Below are 21,859 nucleotides of genomic sequence, written 5' to 3' on the forward strand. Positions count from 1 at the left end.
ATTAACACAAACCTTTGACACACACGCACACACTAAAACAACAATCATCAACAAATCCATGGAGGTCTACAAACAAAACACATAAATTGAAGGAACATTTTCTTAAAGAAATTATTGGTGTGAGGTAAAATTGTAGCAATAAACTATCTTGGAAATCATATTTGATGATTGTTGTTAATTAAGTGAACCAATATGATTTTTTTTTAATTGTATCGTCACTCATCAATTTCTAGCAAGCAACAATGCGGTGGTCGGAACTCGGAACACGACGGAGGACGGTTGAGGGTCGCTAGCTTGTATTGTGAAGTGAGAGAGATGGTGGTTGGTGTATGGGTTGCTGGTGGAGAAAACTGGGAAGAGAAAAGGGGAAAAAATCAAATGCAAGTGGTGTATCGTGCATAGATAAATCTAATGGTTAGAAATTGTGGTCCAAGTTGGACCTATACTTTCATGGGTGCAAACTAAACGGACCCTATTCTTAAAGGATCTTTTTATGAGACCAACTAAATATAACTTTAAAGTTTCAACACCCGCAAGTAAGTACTACATCAAATGATACTACAACCATAGGCGAAAGGACAGTTATTTTGCTAAAAAATTGAAATGATTTACAAAAGAGAACACAGAAACATCCTATAATTCACTTATAAATATGAAATAAAGGGATAGATAGTTGCTTAAAACGAAGCATTACCCATCACAGTTGCAATTCATACTTACATTTGGCTAAAAATGATTTTAAAAAAAAAAAACACAATATAATTGTATGATCATTATCCAAACAGGTATCTCATTTAAAATAGTATGGAATATGAAATTCCAATATTGAATTCCCGATTAATTCAGCATCCACCTAGTTATATGAGTTGTTAGAATTGTTTTCCAAAAATTTGTTCAAAATTTATGTACGATAATAAGGAGTCTATAGACTAGAAACCTTGTTGAAAATTTGATGCTTCCATTCAGAAATAAGAAATACGATGCTTGCCTCATTTTAGAGTTCACAAACACATACAAATATTTTAAATCGACCATTTTCAATATTGACATCTAATTGATGGGTATATGATGCTCATGCTTCGCATGCCTATGCCAAAATAGCTTTTATCAGCTCCACTAAAAATAGTGATTTAACAGTTTTACACAAGAGGGATAACAGTAATCTCAGACAAATCAAAAAGAAGGATAAAAATGGGTGCAACTCCATCATTATCAATTCAACCTTTCCTACAAACCAAGTTGACTAATTCCATCACAAGAAACAACTGGAGCATCCTGTTTCAGCTGCACTTCACAGGTCCTTCCTTCCATCCCTTACAATCTCAATTTAAATCCTCCGGACAAGAAGTTGTCCCTGTGGAAAAAATGAATCACATAGAAGCAAGTTCAAAAATAACACAAAAGAATAGTTGATAAAAACCATGCTATTGAAAGGAACTATGCATAAATAACACAAAAGAATAGTTGATAAAAACCATGCTATTGAAAGGAACTATGCATAAATTTGGAGTAATTTCATGGTAGGCCAATTTCTAAACAATTTTTTTCCTCTCTTTACATACACAAAAATCAAACCAAAGCAGGGTGGAATAGTCTCAACTCTCAACATTAAATAATAGGGTCCCCCTAATATGGTCCCTTTTTTTAAAGGTCCAACCGTGGACCTCTTAATATAACTGGTTATAACAGGTTCCCCATCGCTTCTTAAAAACATAGATTCTGGTGTACCAAATAGTCTATAGGTGAAGATTGCAATCGAATTGGGGGACAATGGAAGTAGGGGAATGTGGACAGAATGAATGTAAAGGAGAAAGGAAAACTCTCAAATTTCATAATGTCTCTCAAATTTATGTTCACAATTCCATTCTTTTTGAAAGTTGAGCTGAGAGCTTATTAACTTTTTAATAATGAAATTTTGCATCTCGACACCACCACATATAAAACAATTATCATATTAAGTTACAATCCATCACATAAAACAACCCATAGAAACGACCACATAAAACGACCATAGAAACCGCCATTATCCTACGGTTCACATCTTTGTAACCCTATCGGAACAACTACTCTACCATCTTCTCTTGACTTAAAACTCCAATGAAAGGGGAATTGAGGACCCAAGTCCATGTTTACAGTCAGATCTTGCGGAACTTTTTGTTATGGATATGTGTAGTGTAGAGAATGATGTGATTTGTTTTTTATAAGAAATTAAAATAAATACAAAATAATAATCTAGACTTTCAGTTTCAGCCTGCGCTTTTTGTAACTTGATTTTTATTAGCAGAACCAAGACATAAAAATTAAAGACCATATCTAACCCATAATTTTAATTAACTCACACAATATAATTTGTTTGTGTTTCTGAAGATGATAGAGAAAAAAAACATGGTGAACGTGCCGAACCTACCTGCTATAACTGGTCATATTAGGGTCATGCTAGGAGGACCGTATTAGGGGGGTTAAGCTTGCCGAAATAACTATTTAGCAGTGAAGATCTCAAACAATGTGAAGAAAAGAAAAAAAAACTCATACCAAAAATCTTTCTTCAATGTAATTTTAAAGAAGAGGAATGCTGCACATTCTTTAGCTACTCACACAAGGTCAACACTTAAACTAACACACAACATACATTGTTGTCTTTTTTTGTTTCATTTGCAATAAAGCATAGACACATTGTCATAAACATAAACAAAGGTAAAGACGTTAAAGTATAATCAGAGAATCCTTATCCTATGATAAGAATTCAATTTGACCTATAATATAGAGTTTAATGTCAAAGGTCCATTGAACTGATATAACTTATACACAACAAAAACTCAGTTAAACAATAAGTACCTTTTCTCGCTCTCGCTTGTAGGATTCTCCTGCTTCCTACGATCATCAACAGGGAAGTAAGGTGGTACAAGACTTCCAACACAAATCATAGTGTCATCCAAATTAAGAATTTCTTGAACATAACTAACTTGTTTACTCTCCAAATCATACCAAAACAGATTCTCAACATCTACCCTCAACAAAACCTTTTTTCCATCACTCGAATAACCTAAAAGCCTCAAAGATTCCAAAGGTAAATCGAAAGACGATTTAACCACAGTAAAATGTTTACACCAACTATCTCTAGATCCATATTCTTTCATCACCCAAACATCAATTTTAGTATCTTTATAATCCACAATCATACAAAGGCACCCTCCTAAATCAGCAACACGAATTTTAAAACTCTTACTATTAACTTCTTCCTCTATTTCATCAGGAAGAGGAACCTCATTGAAAGTCTCAAGTGTTAGATTAAACGCGAGAATCAAATCAGGTTGAAACGGTTGAACTTCCCTCGTCGCTACCCAGTGAAGAGAACTAGAATTCTCAACAAAAACCCCCATTGTTAGAGCATAGTAAAGAGAATAAGGCAGATTAGGAATTACTTTCCATGAGTTTGTTTTCAAGCTGAAGAGTCTGACATGTGGATCATAAAAAGGGTTTTGTAGATCGAGCAAGTTAGAGATTCTGAGAAGTTTGTAATCGCCGGATACAGAATCAAAACCGAAGCCATGAACGCATAAGCAGCCACGGTTAGGGTTGTCAGATTGGAGAATGTTAGGGATTGGAAGAGGCAGAAAAGGGATAATCCGATGTTTACGGGTGTTAGGGTTCCAAATTGTGATTTCGTTGGGGGCGTTAGGATGCGTGAAAGCCAATACGCCGTGGGACATGGCGAGGAGGCCGTTACATGAACCGATAAGAGTAATGGTGTTGTTACCCTTGAAAGGATCGATGTTGGTGCTGTTGCCAGTGAAAGGGTGGTTGTGTGGAAAAAGTAGCATCGATGTGTTTGGATCAGAGAAATCATCATCGATTTGAATTTGGTAGATATCGAATTTGATTCGAAGGATTAAGGATCGATTGAGGGAATTATTTTTGAGATGAAGGTTGATGAATTTGTGGGAATCAATTAAGGATTTAAGGGATTTTGAAGTTGATCGGAATCGAAGAAGTGATATTACCGGTAAGCGGGAGAAGATTTCGGTGAGAACTTCCGGTGGAATATCAGGAAGATCAGCCGCCGCCATTGTAAGGAAGGAGAAGGAAGGCTCTGCTAGGGTTTAGGGTTTTTCATTTCTTTGCTTCTTACATTCTTTTTTCGGTGGTGTGTTCTTTCTTACATGTGCTTTCTTCGTTATTTTTTGAAGGAATGTATTCTTTATCTTTATTTATCTTTCTTACATGCTGTTCTTTTTTATTCACCTTTATTTTTTATTATCAACAAACATATTTATGTGCAACTGGGTGTAATAATACTCGAGTCAGTCGGAATTATAACGAGTGACAAAGTTATTCTTCACCATATTTGATGGTGCAAATTCTTTCTTTTGTTTTTAGATAAAATTAGAAGCGCATCATACAAAATGAATTATTTAGGAGAATCTAAGTTTAATTTCTAAGTAATTTTTTTTTTATCAAACTTTATTTTTTATTAAATGAACTCGAACTCCGAATCACCAATGAGTCATCTCCTCTAAGAACCAGAGGGTTAACGCAAGAAAAAAATTTAAATAAACTAGACGGACCAAATATTGTAAAGCTAGATTGGACCTTTATTTACATGGACAATGCAAATGTTTTTTTTAAGTCTATCAATGTTATTTATTTTTTGTCAACTAGTATAGTGACTATAATTTTACCCTTTAAAATGAATAAGTCAACGAATTTAGGATTTGAACCTCAGCTTCTACATATTTCAATGTATTATCTCTACAACTGAGTTATGTTCATAAGGGAGTGTAATTAACTAAAAAAAACTTAAATCTACATCACAACATTGTTATGAGAAATCTCTTTTTATATAATTTCATCTCGTCAATATCCCAGGGACTTCTCCCTTTTATTCATTAAAAAAAAAAATTCATCAATCCCTTAGACTCTGTTTAGATTGATGATACATCACAAAGATGAATGTAATAAAATGAAATGGAATGAGATGAAGAATCCATTCTATTGTTGGGTAGTTTATGACGAGTCAGAACAAAGTTTCCATACCATTGTTTGAAAAATAGACGGAATAAAATGAATTATAAATTTTTTATTTCATTTTTACTTTTTCAACATGAAGTATAAAACAAAGGTGAAATATTGTAGAAGCCGAAACAAAGTAGAAATTTGCAAAGGACTGAGATGAGATGTATATATTGTAGAAGATGCAAGAAACTTCTTTCAGTCCTCTATCTAGAAATCAAAAGGTAAAATAAAATGCAGAAAACAAAGGTGGAATAAACTTGTTATAAAAATAAATGTAAGAGCTAGCATGCCATTAAAATTACACAGGTGTTGTATATATAAACAAAGGCTTAATTACATTTTTTGTCCTCTAACTATTTAATTGGTATCGGTTTGGTCCTCTAACTAAAATTTGATTTATTTTGGTCATTTAACTTTCTCTTTTGAATTATTTTGGTCCCTTAACTTTCTCACCGTTACTATATTTGGTCCTTTCTGTTAGTTTTTGGTCCCTTAACTTTTTTGTTACTATATTGCTGGTCCTCTAACTTTATTTATTAGTATCATTTTGGTCATATACCTGATTAATTATTATGATTAAATAGTGACTGATATTATTAGTAAATGTTATGGTTCATATGTATGTGTGAAACAGGAGGTTTGGTACCCACATAACACAAACCCTAACGTTTATTTGAATAAAACTAACAGAAAGGACTAATGTAGTAACTGTGAGAAACTTAGAGGACCGAAATAAATCAAATTTTAGTTAGAGGACCAAACCGATACCAATTAAATAGTTAGAGGACCAAAAAGGTAATTAAGCCATAAACAAATAATGAAATGCTCTTCTTTGGCTCGATCAAAACAAAAGTCAAAAGCTGAGAAGAAACTAATTCAGAAAAATAACCCGTTAGTTCATGCAAAATGCAAACAATTTTTTTTGAATAAATGCAAACTGCAAACAATTGACGTTCGGTAGTGTTAAGTATTGAATAATAATCTGAAGCGATCTGCAAACTCACGAACACATGCGGTGGAACAATGAAGAAGGAAGATAATTTTTTTTGAACAAATGAAGGAAGATAATTAGTTTGAGAAAGGGAATGATATATTTGTAGTTTGATCGTTGAAAAATAAATTATTTGGTGGTTCCATCCCATTCCTCCCAAATCCCAAATCGGAGGATATGCAAAATATGAATAAGTAATAGAATAGATGCTATTGAATTCCACTCCATTCCATCTTTTTAATGAGAATCGAAACAATAGATCATTAACTTATTATATCATATTTTATCACTTTCTATCAATCTAAACATAGTCGAAAGTTTAAATGAGGTGGAACGGGTTCCTTCACTCCACTTTTTGAAACTATTTCCGATATCACATCGTCATGCATTCTTTTATGAGTAAATAGGCAATTTCCCCCCGAAATTGCAAGGTTTGTCAAATACCCCCTGTAGTTAACGAAACATCAATTACCCCCTTGAAATCAATTACCCCCTTGAAATTGCATAACGTTAATCAATTTACCTCCTCCGTTAATTTTTCTGTTAACTGTTTACGGTTATGATCAATTACCCCCCTGAAATTTTACACTTATGTGCAAAATGCCCCCTGAACTTAAAAAATTAAAAAAATTTGAAAAAATTCTAGAAAAATATTAAAAAAATTCTGGAAAAATGAAAAATCAATTAAAAAAATTGAAAAAAAATATTAAAAAATTCTGGAAAATTGAAAAATTAATAAAAATGAAAAAAATCTGAAATTTTTTTAAAAATCTGGAAAAATTAATAAAAATAAAATAATCTAATAAAATGAAAAATAATGAAAAAATTCTGAAAAAAATAAAAAAAGATTAAAAAATTCTGGAAAAAAATAAAATTTCTAAATTTCTAAAAAAATTAAAATTCTGGAAAAATGAAATTTTCGAAAATAAAAATGAAATTCTGGAAAAAAGAAATTTTAATGAAAAATTTTCGAAATTTTTGAAATTTTCATTAGTATTTCTCCAAAATTTTCCGGGAATTTTTGTGTATTTATAAACCGAGAATAAGGGAAAAAATATGTGTATTTATAAACCGAGCTTAGGTTTTTTATGTATTTTTCGAAATTTTCATTAGTATTTTTTCCGGGAATTTTTGTGTATTTATAAACCGAGAACTTTTTGTGTATTTATAAACCGAGAATAAGGGAAAAAATACACTGAAAAAACCTAAGCTCGACATATATACTAATCAAAATTTCGGAATTTCGAAAAATACATTTTTTCCAGAATTTCGAAATTTCGACATATATACTAATCAGAATATTTTTTATTTTCCAGAATTTTTTCATTATTTTTCATTTTATTAGATTATTTTATTTTTTTAATCATTTTTTATTTTTATTAATTTTTTCAGATTTTTTAAATTTTTCCAGAAGTTTTAAATTTTTTCAGATTTTTTTTCATTTTTATTAATTTTTCAATTTTCCAGAATTTTTTATTGATTTTTCATTTTTCCAGAATTTTTTAATTTTTTTTAAATTTCTAAAAAAATTAAAATTCTGGAAAAATGAAATTTTCGAAAATAAAAATGAAATTCTGGAAAAAAGAAATTTTAATGAAAAATTTTCGAAATTTTTGAAATTTTCATTAGTATTTCTCCAAAATTTTCCTGGAATTTTTGTGTATTTATAAACCGAGAATAAGGGAAAAAATATGTGTATTTATAAACCGAGCTTAGGTTTTTTATGTATTTTTCGAAATTTTCATTAGTATTTTTTCCGGGAATTTTTGTGTATTTATAAACCGAGAACTTTTTGTGTATTTATAAACCGAGAATAAGGGAAAAAATACACTGAAAAAACCTAAGCTCGACATATATACTAATCAAAATTTCGGAATTTCGAAAAATACATTTTTTCCAGAATTTCGAAATTTCGACATATATACTAATCAGAATATTTTTTATTTTCCAGAATTTTTTCATTATTTTTCATTTTATTAGATTATTTTATTTTTTTAATCATTTTTTATTTTTATTAATTTTTTCAGATTTTTTAAATTTTTCCAGAAGTTTTAAATTTTTTCAGATTTTTTTTATTTTTTTTCATTTTTATTAATTTTTCAATTTTCCAGATTTTTTTATTGATTTTTCATTTTTCCAGAATTTTTTAATTTTTTTAAATATTTTCCCAGATTTTTTTTAATTTTTCAAGTTCAGGGGCCATTTTGCACATAAGCGAAACATTTCAGGGGGGTGATTGATCATAACCGTAAACAGTTAACAGAAAAATTGACGGAGGGGGTAAATTGATTAACGTTATGCAATTTCAGGGGGGTAATTGATGTTTCGTTAACTACAGGGGGATAAACCTTGCAATTTCGGGGGGGGGGGGGGGGGGGGGAATTGCCTATTTACTCATTCTTTTATTGTAGTAAACATTTAAAGCATAGATCATCACATTCTCTTTCATTTGCTCCCTGAACTATAATAAATAGTCCAAAACTACTCTCAATCCATCAAGTAAGTCCATGAACTATCACTCTTTATCATATTTTGTAGGTAATTGAAGGACTAACTTAAAAAATTGAGAATAGTTTAGTGATTGTAGTTACAGGTCTTGTATGTAAGCAACAGATTTCTTATTAGATGGTCTCAAAAATAAACAAGAGTGAGGATCCAACTTTAACCTTTGAAAGAATTCGCAAAACCAAATTTAGTACCTTAAAAGATTGAAAGCAACTTTTAGACCATAAGAAAAAATGAACGGGATAATAAGTTGGTCACTTCTTTAGTTGCACTTTGTTTGATTGATGAAGAAAAATATAGAGGAAATAAAAGAAAGTGAAAAGAAGGGATTATTTATAATTTTGATATGAAAGAAATTAAAAGAAATTTATGACCAAAAAAAAAATGTACCCAAATAAGTGAAATGAGCATAAAATGTACACAAATAACTATGATATAATACAAACATGTGATCAAGCCATAAAATGTACTCAAATAAGTCAAGCCATCAAGTAAGTCCATGAACTATCACTCTTTATCATATTTTGTAGGTAATTGAAGGACTAACTTAAAAAATTGAGAATAGTTTAGTGATTGTAGTTACAGGTCTTGTATGTAAGCAACAGATTTCTTATTAGATGGTCTCAAAAATAAACAAGAGTGAGGATCCAACTTTAACCTTTGAAAGAATTCGCAAAACCAAATTTAGTACCTTAAAAGATTGAAAGCAACTTTTAGACCATAAGAAAAAATGAACGGGATAATAAGTTGGTCACTTCTTTAGTTGCACTTTGTTTGATTGATGAAGAAAAATATAGAGGAAATAAAAGAAAGTGAAAAGAAGGGATTATTTATAAATTTGATATGAAAGAAATTAAAAGAAATTTATGACCAAAAAAAAAATGTACCCAAATAAGTGAAATGAGCATAAAATGTACACAAATAACTATGATATAATACAAACATGTGATCAAGCCATAAAATGTACTCAAATAAGTCAAACGAGCATACACTCAAATTTCACTGCCACTATTAGCTGTAAGTTAGTTCAAATTTGTTAGTTTAGTTAGGATTACTACGTAAAGTGTATCATATTCATATATTAAGCATAATCAACTTTTTTTTATTCAATAAATTCCAAAAAAAAAAAAAAAAGATCACCTAAAAGGAGAATATGCACTGCAGATTCACATGCATAATTGCATACAAACACGGAAGATATGAAATAAATTTTCTCTAACATTTTACTCTTGTTAACAAAATCACACCTATGAAGTATGAGTTTAACCATTTGTGCATGGTGGAGTACTAAAGTTCTTAGTTCTGCATTCCTTCATCAATTTCTTCTCCCACATTCTCTAGAATTTGTTTCATAATCTTTTCTTCATCTGCTCAAGCTTTTGCATACACTGTTCAAAAGCATATATACTAACTCTGGACTAAATATAGAATCCTCACAAGATTCATTTGCAGTCCTAATGTTCATTGAAGAATAATAGCTTCCAAATTTTGGTGTGACATAAGATCCAGGAGAGCAGGTATATTCCATCTTCAGGAAGCCATTCTCTAAGACTAGCAATGGTTGGAGATTCAACATTGGATGGAACTATTCTAGTCTATTTGCTATAGCCTTGCTCTTATTTCCCTTCTCAGGCAACCACTTCCTCATTCTTTTTTAAGCACAATGGTTGCCTTTTCTTGATGGAAGAATCGTCATCCAGAGTATGATGAGTTGTATATTAGATGTAAATTGGCAAAGTGTAAGCTCGTGATAAGAGCCTGATCTTGTAATCTCAGGGGGCAAAGTTTAAAACCCCTTGGAGACAGCCAAATTCAGCTACATACCTATGAATTGTTAGCACAATGATAAGAGCTTAACTTTGGAACCTTAATGGATAAAGTTCAAATCCTCTCAGACACAACTGAATACGACTGAATCATATAACGACCCTTCATACAATCTAGAGTAGACTGATGCTTGAAAATCTTTAGAACTAGCAAATGAAGCTTCATGATATTACACAAAATCATAATTGAGAGAATGACTCAATGGGAGTCGGTTCAAAAAAATCAAGAAAAACAAATAGTAATGCTTCAAAATTCAACTTATATTTATTTTCTTATGTTTGTTGAACCAACATCAGTGTACAGAACCTGAACAAATTCCATTTCAAAGCCTCCTGCACACCCTTTTTTCATTATGAACTTGTCAACGAGCATTCTTTCTACCTCCATTACATTCATATTTTTTTTAATAACCTTATTCTTAAAGGATCTTTTCATGACACCAAACAAATTGAACTTTAAAGTTTCAACACTTGCAAGTAAGTGCTACATCAAATGATACAACAACCATAGCCAAAAGGACAGTTCTTTTGCACAAAATTAAAGTTAAAATGATTTACAAAAGAGAACACAGAAAAGCTAAAGCCAATAGAAAATGCAGAAGAAGCACACAGAAATCCCATAACTAACTTGTAAATATGGAATGAAAGGAGACATAGTTGCTTACAACGAGTCATTACCCATCACAGTTGCAATTCAACTCAAAGTAATAATCATTATCACATTATTTTTCTACTTGATCTTCATATTCTCAATAAAAACTTCAAAATGAAATTAAAAAGTAAAAGTTCCAAAATCATGCAACAAACATTTCAAAATTCTAATAACAATAAATGCTTTTCGAAAAAGCACAATATAATTTAATGATCCTTTCAAAACATGTTTCACTATCACATCTAAAATAGTACGAAATTCCAATATTGAATTCCCGATTAATTCAGCAACCAACTAGTTATATGAGTTGTCAGAATTGTTTTTCAGAAATTTGATCAAAATTTATGTATGATAATAAGGAGTCTATAGACTAGAAGCCATGTTGAAAGTTTCTTGTTTCCCTGCAGAAATAAGAAATAAGATTCTTGCCTCATTTTAGAGTTCACAAACACAAATTTATTAAACCGACCATTTTCAATATTGACATCTAAATTGATGGTGATATGATGCTCATGATTCACATGCCTATGAATATTTGCAGCCAAAATAGCTTTTTATCAGTTCCACTAAAAATAGTGATATATCAGCTTTACACAGGGATAAAAATGGGTGCATCTCCATCATTATCAACTCAACCTTTCATACAAACCAGGGTGCAGCTCCATCATTATCAAATCAACCTTTTCCACAAACCAAGGCGACAAATTCCATCACAAGAAACAACTTGAGCATCTTATTTCCGCTGCACATCATAGTCCTTCCTTCCATCCCTTACAATCTCAATTTAAATCCTCGACACAAGTTTTCCCTGTGGAAAAAAAATGAATCTCATCAAAGTAAGTTCATCGATATCACAAAAGAATAGTTGATAAAAAAACCATGCTATTGAGAGGAACTATGCATAAATTTGGAGTAATTTCATGGTATTGGTAGGCCAATTTCTAAACAACAACTTTCTTCTCTTAACATACACAAATATCAAACTGCAGCAGGGTGGGAAATAGTCTCAAGTCTCAATGTTCAGAAATAAGCTTGTCAAAACAATTATTTAGGAGTGAAGATCTCAAACAATGAATGAAAAAGAAAATAACAATTCATACCAAATTCTTTGGCCAGTCACAAGGTCAACTCTTAAACTAACAAATAGAGGATTGTCAAATACATATACATAACAAAGGCAGAGGATTCAAAGTAATTAGAGAATCCTTATCCTATGATAAGAATTCAAAATGACTTTTAATATAGAGTTTAACTACATATATCATATGATGGGTCCATTGAACTGATATGACTTATACAGAACAAAAACTCATAAACAATAATAAGTACCTGTTCTTGCTAATACTTTCAGATCTCAACTTGTGTAGATTCTCCTTCGTACAATTATAAACAAGGCAAGGGAGGTGGTACAAGACTTCCAACACAAATCATAGCTTCATCAAAATTATAAATTCTTTCAACATAACCAATTTGTTCACTCTTCGAATCATACCAAAAGAGCTTCTTACAATCGATTTCCAGTAGAACCTTACTCCTATCACTAGAATAACCTAAAGGCCTTAAAGATTTCAAAGGTAAATCCAAAAACGATTTAACCAAAGTAAAAAGTTTACACCAACTATCTCTAGAACCATATTCATTCATCACCCAAACATCAACTTTATTAGTTTCATAATGCACAATCATACAAAGACACCCTCCTAAAACAGCAACACGGATTTCAAATTTCTTACCATTAACTTCTTCACCAAGTTCATCAGGAAGAGGAACCTCATTGAAAATCTCAAGTGTTAGATTAAACGCAACAATTAAACAAGGTTGTAACCCATCAAGTTTTCGAGTCATTATCCAGTGAAGAGAATTCTCAACAAAAACCCCCATGGTAAGAGTATAGTACATAACGTACGGCATATCGGGAAGTATTTTCCACGAGTTTGTTTTCGAGCTGAAGAGTGTCAAATGTGAATTATCAAGAGTAGAGTGTTGTCGATGGACAACCCAAGATATTCTGAGGAGTTTGTAATCACCGGATAATGGATCAAAACCGAAGCCGTGAACGCAGAAGGCGCAGCAATTGGTGTTGTCAGATTGAGAGCAATCTGCAATAGGATTATGGAGATAACGGATAATCCGATATTTACGGATGGTAGGGTTCCAGAATGTAATTTCCTTGGGGTTTGAGAAAACGAATTCGCTGTTGGAGATGGCGAGGAGGCCGTTACATGAACCGAGAAGAACGATGTTTTTGCTGTTACGCCGCGTGAAAGGATGGTTGAGTGGGATGGGGGTGGTTAGGTTAGGGAAAGGGAGTTGGTAGAGATTGGTGTAGTTGTGACGGAGGATGAGGTTGAAATTGACGGAATTTTTGAGGTGAAGGTTGATGAATTTTTGGGAATCGATTAAAGATTTAAGTGATTTTGAAGTTGACCGGAATCGGAAAAGTGATTTTACCGGTAAGCGGGAGAGGATTTCGGCGAGAATTTCCGGCGGGAGATCAGCCGCCATTGTAAGGAAGGTTTGTTTCCGGCGGGAGAGGATTTTTACGACACAAATGCAACGACTTTTCTTTCTTTCTTCATTCATATGTAATTCTTTTATTATATTTTTTTTATTCACTTTTATTGTTAACCCATCAAATAAACTTATAATAAAAAAAAACTAGGTTCAAGTAGAGTTAATGAGTTTCACACGAATTGTTGATGAGAATTTCAGTTCAATGTCTGGGTAGAATGACTTGAAGGTTTAATAGCAGTTTTGGCTTCAGTATCTGGAAGTTGCGATTTTGGCCCCATAACAAAATAAAATAAAATACAATTCAGCCCCCTAAGTACTGCCTCTTTTGCAGTTTTGGCCCTCCAGACCAATTTTGATCAAGTCAATGCTGACGTGGATGTCACATGTGTAAATTTTTTATTTTTTTAATTATTAAAAAATTTAAAAAATTAAAATAACTATTTTATTATTATTTTTAATAAAAAATATTAAAAAATTATTTACACATGTGGCGTCCACGTCATCGTTGAATTGGTCAAAATTGGTCTGGGGGGCGAAAACTGCAAAAGGACAGTACTTAGGGGTTGAATTGTATTTTATTTTGTTAGGGGATCAAAATCGCAACTTCCTAATACTTAAAGGGCCAAAACTGCTATTAAGCCAAACTTAAATTACTTACTTGCAAGTGACCAAAGAGAGACAATACAAGATGCACCCTCACAAGAGATGAAATTACAATACACCATACGTACAAACAAGTGTGCTTATTTAGATTAGTTTCGATCTTACCAAAAATATATACTCAAAAGTTTCCTTCTCCGAGAATGTGGTGGATGGAGATGTTTCAATCCTTAATCAGATAACTTCGAATTAACTCTAAGAGATTGGCATAATGATGAAATTTTAGTGTCTCCTTTGCCACTAACTGAACTACATTGAGAAAATCAGAAAATGACGTAATTTTTTTGAAGCACACTTACGAGCTGAGAGTAATTCCCGTTAGAGTTTGAATCTATGCATGTAAAACGTTTGACAAACCACACTATCATAGAAACCAAACTAAAATTGCTCATAAGAGTGATTATGCACAATACCACCATAGTCTGCTTGTCTCGGATTCATCGTGCACCACCATCAACATTTAGGACCAAAGTGTTATTGTCACCATGCTGCCAACACACTTTCCTCAGAGGTCATGACAAGGAAGGGGAATTCGAGCCACCAAACGTTCATTGTGATATGTGAAGATGGCAAAAAAACTAAAACAACAATAGACGCAGTCACCATTATAAGCTAGATCGACAAACTAGTGTAAAGCTAGACTAGAGCTTTATTTACATAGACAATATTGCCAAAGTTTTGTTATAAATCTATTTAACTAATAATAAGTTAATTCTACATGATAGAATTTCTATGAGAAATACTTGATATAATTTCAAATCCTCTATCCCTTTAGTTGAAAATTTAAACAAGGTGGAACTAGTTCCTTTACTCCACTTTTTGAAACTATTTTCAGTATTACACTAGCATGCATTCTTTTATTGTTAAGAGTAAATATTTGGACCATAGATTATCACTCTCTTTTTCATTTGGTCCCCGAACTATAATGAATAGTCCTAAACTACTCTCAATTTATCAAGTCCATGAAGCATCATACTTAGTCATATTTTGCAAGTAAATGAGGGACTAACTTAAAAGATTAATAAAAGTTTAGTGATTGTTGTTATATTTTGATTGTTCAAAGATTAAATAGGAGAAAGTGATAATTTATCAAATTAAATATTTACTCGTTTCCTCCGTCTCGTATGTAAGCAACCAGGGGCGAATGGTAGTATAAGGGAGGGGTAGCCCTTGCTACCCCAAAAAAAATATTTTTTTAAGTGAGTAGGTATATTTTTATATTTAGCTACCCCTAATAATATATATTTAGCTACCCCAAGTTTTATTTTAAGTGAACTAATTTTTTTCTATCTTTATTTAACTTTCGGTTGAACTTCAAATTATTTAATCGTGTCGTATAGGAATCGGAAGATTAACACCCAAAAGAGATAAATAATAATAATCTTTATAGTTTATCTAACAGTAAAATAATACAAAAGTGGGCCCATACCCACAACCCACCACACAATTATTATTAATAAAAAAACAAGGTAAATTGGCTTTTTAACTCCTCAGATCACAACACAACACACAACACGGGATCCCCACACAACACAAAATAAGTGATGATTTTCTTTCAAATAATTTGATTATCTACATTGAAAAGGACATTGTAAGTCAGTTTAGCTTAGATGCAATTATGGATGAATTTGAGTTTTTGAAGGGCCGTCGAGTTCAATTTTCATAAATAGCTACTATTAGTCTTTATTTCTTTTGTTGTAGCTTTTTTGGTACAATCCGCTATTCTAATGTGGCTTTTTTGGTACAAAATAGTTTATTGCCACATTTTTTGGTATAATCCGTTCTTGTTGAATCAAATGTATATTTTATTAAGAACATTTTATATAAGTAATAGTTATTGTGAATTTTTTTGCCTACTGCATTAGATTAGTTTAAAAAAAAAATTATATGTGGCCACCTCATATAATTATCACTAGCTTCGCCGCTGTAAGCAACAAAACATATATAAATAAAGAGTAAAGGCTCATTTCATTCAATAAATTCCAAAAAAACTCACCTAAAAGAAAAACGTGCACTACAAATTCAATGGCATGCAAACAGTGAAGATGTGAAACAAATTTTCTCTAACATTTATCTTTTGTTAACAAAATCCCCAAAATTGTATGAGTAACCTTTATGCAAGATGGAGAGCTCAAGTTGTTTATTAGGTCTGCATTATTCCTTCATCATAGAATGGTCCTCATTTTTATGGGTCCTCTCACTAATAAAATGTTCAACATTCACTTTTTCATCCGACGTGGGATAAATTACTCACACTTGATATACCAATACTTACAAAATGTGGGTTGTGGAATACTCTCTCCATTCCAAAATGATTGTTCACATATATTAATTCTCAATGACAATTATACATTGATGTCATTGCATCATTGTCTTCAACCCTTTCTCTTTCTTCTCCATGGTGGAGCACTTAAGTTCTTAGTTCTGCATTCCTTCATCAATTTCTTCTTCCACATTCTCTAGAATTTGTTTCAGAATGTTCTCTTCCTCTTCTTCAAACTTTTGCATACATTTTTCAAAAGCATATACTAACTCTTGACTAAATATATAGAATCCTCACTAGATTCATTTGCATTCCTAATGTTCATTGACAAATAGCTTCCAAATTTTGGTGACAAGATCCAGAAGAGTATTCTTTCTACCTCCATCACATTCATCTTTTTTTAAATAACCTTATTCTTAAAGGATCTTTTTATGAGACCAACTTTTTTTTTATTTTTAGAATCAGCAAATATTATAACGGCGCGGTTGTGTAAGACACACAACAAAACACGCAAACAGGCACAAAACAGACAAGGTCTCTGATATACCAGAAGACCAACAGCCCAAAAACAGCAGAACAAAAACTCCCCCAACAGGTACAGCAGCGCTTCCAAAACAACAGAACTGCCCAAACTGTTACTGGCAAGGACCTGAGGCTACCATATACTAAAATGACAGCAGACCTGCAAACAGGCAGTAGCAGAACTAGCATACCCCAGCCTCAAACTCCTAAAACTCAGATACCAAAAGACTACCGCAATAGGCATTCTCTCGGGTTCCAGCACCATTCGTAAAATAGACAAGCCGGCACCTTCACACGAGTCAAAATCCACCTCCACGACACAACCTTAATTGCCTCAACTAACTCCTCCACGGTGCTAATAGAGTTGTTAAAAATGCCATCGTTTCTCGCGTTCCAAATACTCCACACAGCCGCGTGCCAAATTAACCGGTAGCCATTGCGAACCTTTTTATTGGTTGTAGAACCATTCCAACATTCCCAATGAATGAACAAATTAGGAGGCGACAGAAAAAGAAATCCCCAGCCAGCTAAACAAACCAGCCCACACCCCTTTTATGAGACCAACTAAATTTAACTTTAAAGTTTTAACACCCGCAAGTAAGTGCTACATCAAATAAATATACTACAACCATAGGCGAAAGGACAGTTCTTTTGAAAAAAAACTGAAATGATTTACAAAAGAAAGCCGAGAAAGGCTAAAGAAAATAGAAAATGCGTAAGAAACAAACAAAAATCCCAGTTGCTTAAAACAATGCATTACCCATCACAGTTGCAATTCAACTCAAACTAATACAGCACTAAAGCTTATCACATTTCAACTTGATTTTCCTATTCTCAATAAAAACTACAAAATGAAATTAAAATAAAATAATAATATTGTTCCAAAATCATGTAACACACATTTCCAAATTCCAAAAACTATAACAGTATCATTCTTACGTTTGGCTAAAAATGATTTTAAAAAAAAAAAAACTATAATTGTATGATCATCTCAAAACAGGTTACCCTATCTCATTTAAAATGGTATGGAATATGAAATTCCAATATTGAATTCCCGATTAATTCAGCATGCACCTAGTTATATGAGTTGTCAGAATAGTTTTTCAGAATTTTTTTCAAAATTTATGTAAGATAATAAGGAGTCTATAGATTAGAAGCCCTGTTGAAAATTTGATGCTTCCCTGAAGATATAAGAAATAACATGCTTGCCTCATTTTAGAGTTCACAAACACATACAAATTTTTCAAATCGACCATTTTCAATATTGACATCTACATTGATGGTGATATGATGCTCATGCTTCCATTGCCTATGCCAAAATAACTTTTATCAGCTCCACTACAAATAGTGATGTAACAGTTTTACAAAAGAGGGATAACTGTGATCTTAGACAAAAAAAAGAGGGATAAAAATGGGTGCGCCTCCAACATTATCAATTCAACCTTTCCTACAAACCAAGGTGAGTAATTCCATCACAAGAAACAACTGGAGCATCCTGTTTCAGCTGCACTTCACAGGTTTTTCCTTCCATCCCTTACAGTCTCAATTTAAATCCTCGGGACAAAAAGTCGTCCCTGTGGAAAAAAATGAATCTCATCAAAGTAAGTTCAAAAACATCACAAAAGAATAGATGATAAAAACCATGCTTTTGAAAGGAACTATGCATAAATTTGGAGTAATTTCATGGTAGGCCAATTTCTAAACAACAGCTTTCTTCTCTTTACATACACAGATATCAAACCATAGCAGGTTGGAATAGTCTCAACATTCAGAAATATTTTTTTAGGAGTGAAGATCTGAAACAATAAATGAAAAAGAATAACAATTCATACCTAAGTTCTTTCGTTAAGCAAATTCTTTAGATAGTCAAAAGCTCAACTCTTAAACTAACACACAGCATACACTGTTGTCAATTTTTTGTTTCTTTTGAAATCAAGCATATACACATTGTCAAATACATAAACATAAACAAAGGTAAAGACTTCAAAGTAATTAGAAACTCATTTATCCTATGATAAGAATTCAATTTGACCTTTAACATAGAGTTTAACTGCATATATAATATGATGGATCCATTGAACTGATATAACTTAAACACAACAAAAACTCAGTTAAAACAATAAGTACCTTCTCTTGCTTGTATGATTCTCCTTCTTCCTACCATTATCAACAGGTAGATTCTCCTTCGTACAATTATCAACAAGGTAAGGTGGTGGTGGTACAAGACTACCAACACAAACCATAGCATCATCCAAATCAGAAATTCCTTCAACAAAACTAACTTGTTCACTCTTCAAATCATACCAAAACAGCTTCCAATGTTGTACCTCCAACAAAACATGATCTCCTTCCAACAGAACCTTACTTCCATCACTAGAATAACATAAGGGTCTCAATGAATCCAAAGGTAAATCCAAACTTGACTTAACCAAAGTAAAAAGTTTACACCAACTATCTCTAGAACCATATTCTTTCATCACCCAAATATCAACTTTAGTGGTAGTTTTATAATCCACAGTCATACAAAGACACCCTCCTAAAACAGCAACACGAATTTCAAAACTATTACGATTGACTTCTTCACCTAGTTCATCAGGAAGAGGAACCTCATTGAAAGTCTCAAGTGCTAGGTTAAACGCGAGAATTAAATCAGATTGAAATGATTGAATTTTGCTCTTCGCAACCCAGTGAATAGAACTAGAATTGTCAACAAAAACCCCCATGGTGTGATAATACTGAAGAACGTACGGCATAGTAGGAATTTTCTTCCACGAGTTAGTTTTGGAGCTGAAGAGTCTGACATGTGGATCATAAAAAGTGCTTTGGTGGTCGATTAAGTAAGAGATTCTGAGGAGTTTGTAATCGTCGGATAATGAATCAAAACCGAAGCCGTGAACGCATAAGGAGGCTTTGATTGTGGGGTCAAGAATAGGAATAGGAAGAGGGAGAAAAGGGATAATACGATGTTTACGGGTGTTAGGGTTCCAGATTGCGATTTCATTGACGTCATGAGGGTTAATGAAAGCGAATTTGCCTATGGTGATGGCGAGGAGGCCGTTACATGAACCGATACGAGTCATGGTGTTGTTAACCTCGAAAGGCTCGAAAGGGTCGATGTTGTTGGTGTTACCCGTGAAAGGATGGTTGAGTGGAATCCTCGATTTAGAGAAATCATCATCATCGATATGGAGTTGGTAGAGATCGAATTTGCGTTGAAGGATTAAGGATCGATTGTTGGAATTTTGGAGGTGAAGGTTGATGAATTTCTGGGAATCAATTAAGGATTTAAGTGATTTTGAGGTTGATCGGAAACGGAGAAGTGATTTCACCGGTAAGCGGGAGAATATTTCGGCAAGAATATCCGGCGGAAGTTCGGCCGCCATCGTAAGGAAGGTGAAGGAAGGTTCTGCTAGGGTTTAGGGTTTTTCGTTTCTTACTTCCTTTCTTACTACAAACCAAATGCAACTCCACCTTTTATTTCTTTCTTTCTTTTTTATTTTTTTTTTTATTTTTTTGGTTACATTCTTTCTTCATTTACATTTATTCTTTATTATATTTTTTCTCTTTTTTGTCAATATTATTGTTATGATACATGATGGAGTACAAATTACAAACATGTGATCAAGGCATAAAATGTCCCTAGCAACACTCTTTTTTAACACTTACTCTATTATCGGATGAAATTAACCTGGACTTCACTACTTCACATGAGATCAATTTATAAAGTGTAAGATTTAAGAGAGAGAGTTAGTGAAAGTGTTGCTAACACTTATCATGTACCCAAATAAGTCAAATGAGCATAAAATATAATTTCACTGCCACTAGTTGTAAGTTAGTCAAGATTTGTAAGTTTAGTTAGGATCAGCGGTGAAGCCAAGAATTTTATAGAGCCTGGGCAAAAAATTTATCGTAATTCACATGTGATATAATATATACTAGAGAAAATACGGACACTCACGTGCCCGTTTTTCCGTCCTTTTTATTGCGCTAATGTTTAAAAATTATAAACGGTATTTGTTTATGAAATATATACACACACATTAGCGTTTAGAGTAATACTTTATGTCCGTCTATCTGGTTTTTTGTTACGCTAATGCGTATAATTTTGTTTTAGTGTTGCATAATGCGTATAATTATTTTTATAAAATTTTGATTTTAATTAAAAGTACAAGTATAGATGCCTAAAAATATTATACTTATATATATTTTGCACCTTTATATTGTAACAAACTATGCATATCTTTTTCTTATTAAAAAAAACTAAACATATCTTTTTCAATGACACCAACAATGTAACAAATATAATATCATGATATAAATTCTTATCTTTTTGAATTACACAAAAAATATGGTATTCTTATAACAAAATGTGTTATAGTGTATGATTGGAAAAGAAAAAACCAACTATTTTGATATTAATATTTATGTTATTATTTGAAATAGTCATAATATAGATAAATAGTCATAAATAGTCCCTGTGAGCTTAGCAAGGACAATGCACAATATATGCAAGGTCCGGGGATTGAATCCCAGACAACACAAAAAAAAAAAAAAAATCATCAATAGTCATAAATCGAAATAAAAGAGGTCCGTCATTTTGTCAACAAAAGTACAATTAGAAATAGGAGAGATGAAATATAACCTACCAATAGTGTGCTAAACAAAATTAGAAGGTAAATGACCTAGTTCGAATAAAGTGACTTTTGTTGTGCGCGTGTGAAAAATATTTGAGTTTGCCCAATTTTTTTATTTGTTTTAAGTTGGTTAATGGGCTATTAGAATGGACCTAGTATAAAGAAAGTATCGACTGTGTCCGGGCTAGCTGGGTGGTGTCTCCGCCTATGGTTAGGATTATTATATAATAGTCGAAGAAAATTTTTTAGAGGGACTAAAATGAAAAGTTGACATATTTA

The 21,859-nt window shown here is 32.3% G+C and overlaps 2 protein-coding genes and 1 pseudogene across 3 annotated transcripts; all 3 read right to left on the reverse strand.

The window, feature by feature from the left end:
• Positions 1 to 1,026: 1,026 nt before the first annotated feature.
• Positions 1,027 to 4,187, reverse strand: LOC146944873 (F-box protein CPR1-like). The gene is made up of 2 exons (XM_085743207.1): positions 2,836 to 4,187; positions 1,027 to 1,354 (listed from the first exon to the last, which is right to left on the reverse strand). Exons 1-2 carry the CDS (start codon positions 4,065 to 4,067, stop codon positions 1,315 to 1,317), a joined length of 1,272 nt encoding a protein of 423 aa, XP_085599333.1. The 5' UTR covers positions 4,068 to 4,187; the 3' UTR covers positions 1,027 to 1,314.
• Positions 4,188 to 11,442: 7,255 nt separating this feature from the next.
• On the reverse strand, positions 11,443 to 13,579 carry LOC146944874 (F-box protein CPR1-like; annotated as a pseudogene). The gene is made up of 2 exons (XR_015026153.1): positions 12,317 to 13,579; positions 11,443 to 11,795 (listed from the first exon to the last, which is right to left on the reverse strand). The product of XR_015026153.1 is annotated as an F-box protein CPR1-like (transcript).
• Positions 13,580 to 18,076: 4,497 nt separating this feature from the next.
• On the reverse strand, positions 18,077 to 20,461 carry LOC146944875 (F-box protein CPR1-like). The gene is made up of 2 exons (XM_085743214.1): positions 19,074 to 20,461; positions 18,077 to 18,520 (listed from the first exon to the last, which is right to left on the reverse strand). The coding sequence occupies exons 1-2, from the start codon at positions 20,327 to 20,329 to the stop codon at positions 18,481 to 18,483; spliced, it is 1,296 nt and encodes a 431-aa protein (XP_085599340.1). The 5' UTR covers positions 20,330 to 20,461; the 3' UTR covers positions 18,077 to 18,480.
• Positions 20,462 to 21,859: the final 1,398 nt, after the last annotated feature.

This window comes from Medicago sativa, chromosome 2 (genome assembly GCF_051527215.1).
Source record: "Medicago sativa cultivar Bolivia chromosome 2, Bolivia_mono, whole genome shotgun sequence".
In the NCBI taxonomy this organism is placed as follows: Eukaryota; Viridiplantae; Streptophyta; class Magnoliopsida; order Fabales; family Fabaceae; genus Medicago; species Medicago sativa.